This window comes from Glandiceps talaboti, chromosome 10 (assembly GCF_964340395.1).
Source record: "Glandiceps talaboti chromosome 10, keGlaTala1.1, whole genome shotgun sequence".
NCBI classification, from domain to species: domain Eukaryota; kingdom Metazoa; phylum Hemichordata; class Enteropneusta; family Spengelidae; genus Glandiceps; species Glandiceps talaboti.
Window position 1 is genome coordinate 6,938,200 of NC_135558.1, and position 7,287 is coordinate 6,945,486.

Below are 7,287 nucleotides of genomic sequence, written 5' to 3' on the forward strand. Positions count from 1 at the left end.
AAATTTCTGCCAAATGTGCTCAGTAGTTTTTTTGGAATTATAGATTTTTGACGAAAAAGACGCATTTTTATACCTAATTTGCATATCACTGATGGTATCATATCATGAATACTTCTTAATATAAACACCAATTAGAATGTTCCCACCAAATTTCAGCCCAGTCAGCTTAGTACTTTTAGAATTAAAGATTTTTGACTAAAAAGACACATTTGTATACCTAATTTGCATATCACTGATGGGATCATCATGTTGTGAACAATTCTTAATCTAAACACCTTTAAGAATGTTCCCAACAATTGTAAGACTGATCTGCCCAGTAGTTTTTGAGTTTAAGTTCTTTGACCAAAAGTCACACACCAGTGGTAAGATCATTTTGAATTGAACAATTTCTCAATTAGACACTCAAGGTAATACACCCACCAAATATCATTGCAATAGGGCCAGCGGTTTTTAACTTTAAGTTGTTTACACACACACACACACACACACACACACACACACACACACACACACACACACACACACTTTGCCATGCCTATAGCACTGCTGAACCTAGTCAGTTCAGTTGAACAACAAAAGAAACAATACAGGGCACATTATAACCTCACAGAACCTCAAACAATAAGAATAGCTTGATCTAATACATCAAAAGAGCTATAAATCTTATCAACATCAATAATACCATAACTAGTCTTGGTCCATTCTTGGACATGATTTCATTTGATATATCCTTTCTCATAAGATTTCAAGCGTTCTTTGGCACAATTACATGTTTTGAATATGAATAATAATCATTTGAAAGTACATGGAATATAATGAATTCTGCCTGGTTTGTATTTAATCCCAGGCATTAATAAAATAAACGGCACAAGCAATAAAGTTAGATATACAACTGTATAAGTCAATACTATAATATGTAATTACATATATTCAATTAATATTTATAATATGCCAATATTACAAGTCGCTTTAATATTAGAAATACAAATTTCGTATATTTCATGAGAGATTGAATGGAATATACCGTAAACAGCTAACACATTACTAGTACATCCAAGTTTATCTCAACATTTACTACAGTGACATACCAGTACATTGTTGAAGAAAGCGGTCAGTATTTATGTGCGGATTGCTGTAGTGGTAAAAAGGTAAGTTAGTAGCGCGAGCTTTGCTCCAAATTCAAATACATGTACAGCTAAAATTAAAGGTATTCAATGTTGAATTTACATTTATGTGTGAATGTTTTCAAAGGCATGGAAGATGGAAGACACACGTAGACTTTATTTGTAATACTTCATTACAAATGCCATAACAACAGCAATGAAGATAAATATCTTCAAGCCATCACCGAACCCTGACCCCTTCTTTGCCTCCTTCACTGGACGCGTCTTGGTAGCATATATCACCCTTTCCCATATGGTTTCAATGGCTTCCTTGGCACCATTCCATTTTCCAGGACCAACCAAACGATACTGATATGGTGTGAATGGACCTAACACACATTTCCATGCAAGTTTGGGATCACTGAAAATCATCTGCTGGAAATTTGGCCGTACTCCGATCTGATTGGCTAGCTCATCCATGTATGGAATGTAGTCCACCTGGATTGTGTGACGCTGTGATTTGACATATCGTGTTGCCATGGCTTCTTTCTTGGCCTGGATGTCACCAATCATGACTTCTTTGCTTGGAAGGTTAGCAAGTCCCTTGAAGACTCGTGTAGCCCAACGACACTGCATTTCTGAGATGGCATTTATGGCACCAAGTGGCTGAATTAGTCCAATAATCGCAAGGGTTCCGTGTTTCAAACTTGGTGGGAAGACATACTTATACACTGACACCTCGTTGTTGGTTACCTTGACAACGGATTCATCCAGAAATGGGAAACCAAAGATGTAACCTGTTGCCATGATAACTTCATCAATATCTTCTTCTACTGTGCCATCTTCAAACTCGACACTGGATTTCATGAATAGCTTGACATTGGCCTTGATCTTGACACGACCTGACAAAATCTCATTTGGCAACAGGTCATTGACCATAGGATGTTGTGCCGATGGAGGAAAGTCTGGTTGAAGACCATAGTTGGCATGGTTGAAACGATGATTCAGTTTCTTTATCGTTTGTTTTAGTCTAATTGAAGCTGGCAACATCTTCAAAAAACGTCGAATAATGACCAAGTCTATTGGATAACCTTCATCACTAACTCTGTTCAAAATCCAACTTCCTCTTCTTGTACTCAAGAAAACCTGTAACAGATCACAGTAGTAAATATAATAAATTTAGGAAGGTAAAGAACAATGTACTTATCCCCAGGATGTTACAACCATGCACATTTCAGCATATGCAGTTGCAATTCCAGAATTATTGTGGCATTTTATTATTATTATTATTATTATTATTAGACTTTATTTAAACTCGATAGACTGTTGAGCCAAAGGCTCTTCTCACACAGTGTCGAGATAAAAATATACAATATATACATTAAAAATACTAAACCATTAAAACAAATACAAGGGTGAGTAAAATGGTAAAAGCCAGAAGAACAGCCAGGCGACTACTAAACTAACTGTTTTCTAAAAGATGACATTTACATTTACGTTTAAAAGACTGAAGAGTGGAGCATGGTTTGATATCAATACTTAAATCATTCCAGGTTTTAACACCATTATATAAAAAACTCTTCCTAAAAAACTGTGTTCTATGTTTTGGGATGTAAAGTTCATCTCTGTCTGCTGCACGTGTGTTACGAGTGTGCACTTCTCGAATGCCTCTAAAATCATTCAGATAATTTGGAGCCAGGCTATTCTGGACTTTGTACATTAAAACAGCTTCATTGTAAATGATACGTTTTCTGAAAGGAAGCCATTGAAGAGATTCAAATAAAACAGTACTAGGTGTATTAAAATTAGTGTCTAAAAGCACTCTTGCAACAGCTTTCTGAAGTCTTTCAATGCGGAGTAAAAGCGTGTTTGAACAATGACCCCATATGTTAGAACAGTAGTCAAAGTGGGGTAGTATAAAACAATTGTAAAAAGTAATCTTTGCTCTCTGATTTAAAAAAGTTCTAATACGTTTAAGTTGATGAAGTTTAAAAGCAACTTTACTACATACAGTGTTCACTTGTTTTTCCCAAGTCAGTGTATCATCAATATTTACACCTAAAAGCTTTTCATTTGAGATACATTCTAGCTTGGTACTGCCACATGTAACATTGATACAGTTATTCGTCCTCGCTTTTTTCTGCGATGTTCCTATAACCATCACCTTGGTTTTCTGCAAATTTAGGCACATGTTACTACCTTCACACCATTGTGTGATTAAATTTACATCATGGTTGAGTCGGGTTTCAATTTCAGAAACATTAGGACTAATAGCCTGTGCTGCGGTATCGTCAGCGTACATGTACATATCTGTTCTTTCAGAAATTAGAGGGAGGTCGTTGATGAAGAGTAGAAAAAACAACGGCCCTAAAATCGATCCCTGTGGCACGCCAACACAAACATTAAGGGGGTCGCTCAGGATTCCGTTAAACGATATAGATTGTGACCTATTCTGTAAGTAGGATGTAAAGAAGAGCAAAGTCTTCTCCGAACAGCCGTACATTTTCAACTTCCGTATCAAGGCATTTATGTATAAAAGATCCATATATAGATTATATTCATAACTGACCTGTGACCCAACCCTTGCCAACTCCACTGCTGCATCACCACCAGAATTTCCAATACCAATCACCAAGATACGTTTGTTCTCGTACCCTTTAGGAACCTTGTAATCATGGGTGTGTACAATCCGACCCTGGAACTCATCTTGACCAGGAAATGTTGGTTTATGTGGATCCACATGGTGACCTGAACATACCAATACTGCATCAAAGGTTTCAGTTTTGGTGTCGTTCTTCTCAGTGTCTGTATACTTCACATCCCATTTACCAGAAGTAGCGTAGTCAGAGGCAGGTTGAACACTCTCAGTAACCATGTTGAAATGGATGTATTGAAGGAGACCAAAATGATTAGCAAATAATCGGAAATATTTCACTACCCAAGTATTATGCATAAAGTTAGGATATTCTTTGGGTGCTGGAAAATCACTGAAACACATGATTTCCTTACTTGTATTGATGATGGTAGAACGGAAAACGCTGGCATGGCCTTCTTTGATATCAGTATGGTAGTTCCATAAACCTCCAATGTCTGTACCCTTCTCAAAACACACTGGTTCTAAGCCTTCATCAAGACAACATTTGATGGCACCAAGACCACTTGATCCAGCTCCAATAATAGCCACTCTCTTAGGCATGGCGATAACTTAATGGAAATGTTTGATGTCTGTATTGATGAATAGATAAAAAGAGGGATTTGTACTCAAATTACTCCATATAATCCAAAGCTACGTCAGCAAGGTTTATAAAAGAGGCTGGTTTTTGTAAAATATGCATTCTGAAAACAAATGCCTCCTTACAAAAATCATCAATTATGCAAATTACTCAGTAAAATCGAAAGCTACATTCACAGGCTTTATAGGATGGGTGCGCTTTGTTACTATCAATATATACACTGAATTATATGATATTTGAAGAATGTATTCTAAAGTTTCAGTCTAATCTCTGAAATCGTTAAGTATTCATTCAGTAGTTACCTAATCGGTTCTTACTTTTCTCATATTAAAGGAACACGTGTAGCAAGTTTCATTTTAATTGACTTATTTGTGTTAGGGAAATGATGACACACACACACACACACACACACACACACACAAACAAACACACACACACAAACAAACAAACAAACAAACGAACAGCATCTAACCACCCCATTTTTTGACCTCTCCTTATACCACAGTTTAAAAACACCATGGCTACTCTGTGACACGCACGTATGACCTCTCCTTATACCACAGTTTAAAAACACCATGGCTATTCTGTGACACGCACGTACTCCACTTTGACTGAATCGATTTTCGGTTGTGGAGTTTGTATGACCTGGTCATATGCCTAACTACTTTACATTGTAATGAATCAATGTCCAAATTCTCGCAAACCAGAGCTACTATGTCTTCCGCGACACTTCGAAATGGCGGCGCGTCTTGGACGCGGTGCCGTAAGAGGCTGTTGTTTGACCTTTTGATTCTAATAAAAGACGGCTTGGTTTTAACTATCGAGACACGTCAAATATTCATGGAGCCATATAAACTTAGGTATTCCTCTATTAGTGACAGTGTTAAATGTATGTCTGTCATCTTATCATAAGACCATAAAATGCTATAACTTATACACCACCAAAACAACAATGCCCAGGTAGGTCGAACAAACAATTATTACTATGTACGTGATATGTACTACTACGAGTCGAATATATACTACACAGTTCACCTATAGATCGACATGCTATGATCGACCACTCATAGGTGGATGAACGTAACATTTCACGAACTTTGAATGTGTGAGAAGTAAAAGTAACACTCACCTAGGTATATCGTATTGATGTGAATGGCTACAAAACTGACGTCGTGACAGACCTAGTTCGGTACTGTCAACATAATTTATTGAAATGTGTCACCCTATCGTCATATAAGCATGTTTACATGTATATACAGGTGCATACAAAGTACAAACTACCATGCTTTGTTACAGTCACTATATATTACACATATGTCATATTAAAGACGGAAACGAGATAGCCTGGGTTACCCAGTCTCTTGCCGTTGAGGGCATAGCGTCCCCCCCCCCCCCTCAATGGGCAAGAATCTGGGTAACCGTGACTCGGAACGAGAAGACTTTACGGCGGGGAGGGGGGGGGGGAAATGAGGGCAACGAAAGAAAATGGGGGGTGCGAAGGTGGGGGAGGCTTGAAAATTTTGATGGTCTGAAGGGGCTATGAAATATTTTGTTCATGATATGAACCAAATTTAACTAGGAACAGTAGTTCGCCAAGTATATTTGCAAAATTTCAACAATAAGGGCGAGGCGTCGTGTTTAATATAATGTGCACTTTCACCTGTTAAATTATCGTGGCAATTTACATTTTTTAGTATTAACATCTGGCATTTATATAACGGTTGCGACAATGGATCCGGGTGGCAGCATCGATTTTGGACTCAGCAAGTTTAATTTAAGTCACATTCGCCTGGTCCAGAAGAGAATTATCCTGTACAATATAAAGGTGAAGAAAAAAATTATAATATGAAAGTGCTCTGGTGTGTCTTACGTACCTGTGGCAATATCGGCTCACTTTAAGACTAGCTGCTTATTTCGTTTCTATAATTTACCACTGTCGCTTATAATTTTTTTCAAGGCCATTCAGGTTCACTGAACAGAGAAATTTCTATATTGCTTTGAGCCAGTTTTCACTGATTCAGGAAGGTTAGCTGCAATAATTGTAGCCTTCGTTGTGACTTTGAGGGGTTTTTCTTCTGTTTTGTGATTTTTTCCCGTTCCAATGTTTAACTGAAAGCAAACGCTACAATTCCTGTAACGTTAACGCAAATAGACGGAAGCGATTCAGATCTGAATCGCAAAGTTTGGCAGATTTTTCTGCTAAATTACGCCTTACCTGCCAAAAAATCGGACATTTCCTAACTCCAACATTAATTATATCGCCTTAAAGACCCAAGAAATGTTCAGAGGTACCTCAATCCCGTCAAAATCGGCAAAAGTAGCAACGCATGCAGCATTTTGAAACGGGTAATACGCTGACAATCTCGCTCACGTTTTCAGTGTGATCTCGTCTATTTGTGTTAATGTTACAGGCATTGTAGCGTTTGCTTAGGTTAAACATCAGAACGAAAAAAAGCAAAAATGAAAAGAAAACCAGTGAAAACATTGAAAATAAATGCCAATTGCGAAATTTAGTAATTCACAGTAATTCACGTGCGTGTGTCTGTATTTGTCCACAAACAGAAGAAAAAAAACATGTTTATTATTTCCATAATTCTGTTGTTTTTTTCAAACATAAAGTACATCATTCTGAATGAGTATATCAGATCACACAGACTTTGGGTAAAGGTGACAACTGATCATGCAAATGCGATTATCCAACACTCTCCTACTATACACGACTCAAAAATAAAAATAACTAACAACTCTAAAACTGTGTCTATTGCAAGTTAAACTTAATATGCAGCTTCCGAATATTTAAGTACTTGTCTTAGCCGTAAGCCCAGTTTCCGCTGTCGTAAATTTGCTTTTGCTACGCATTAAATAAAAAGAAGTTAAAACACACCTGGCTATAAAGAATGACAAATTGTCTGAATTTAAGTCATCAAACATCAAGAGTGTTGGCACGGTTA

At 37.2% G+C, this 7,287-nt stretch overlaps 1 protein-coding gene across 1 annotated transcript; it reads right to left on the bottom strand.

Moving 5' to 3' along the window:
- Nucleotides 1-1,280: 1,280 nt before the first annotated feature.
- LOC144441320 (flavin-containing monooxygenase 5-like) lies at nucleotides 1,281-4,299 on the bottom strand. The gene is made up of 2 exons (XM_078130877.1): nucleotides 3,673-4,299; nucleotides 1,281-2,249 (listed from the first exon to the last, which is right to left on the bottom strand). Exons 1-2 carry the CDS (start codon nucleotides 4,297-4,299, stop codon nucleotides 1,281-1,283), a joined length of 1,596 nt encoding a protein of 531 aa, XP_077987003.1.
- Nucleotides 4,300-7,287: the final 2,988 nt, after the last annotated feature.

Coding starts and splice junctions, on each gene's coding strand:
- LOC144441320 (XM_078130877.1), bottom strand. CDS start 4,299: ATGCCTAAGAGAGTGGCTATTATTGGAGCTGGATCAAGTGGTCTTGGT. Junction 2,250..3,672: donor TGGCAAGGGTTGGGTCACAG/GTCAGTTATGAA, acceptor GATCTGTTACAG/GTTTTCTTGAGTACAAGAAG.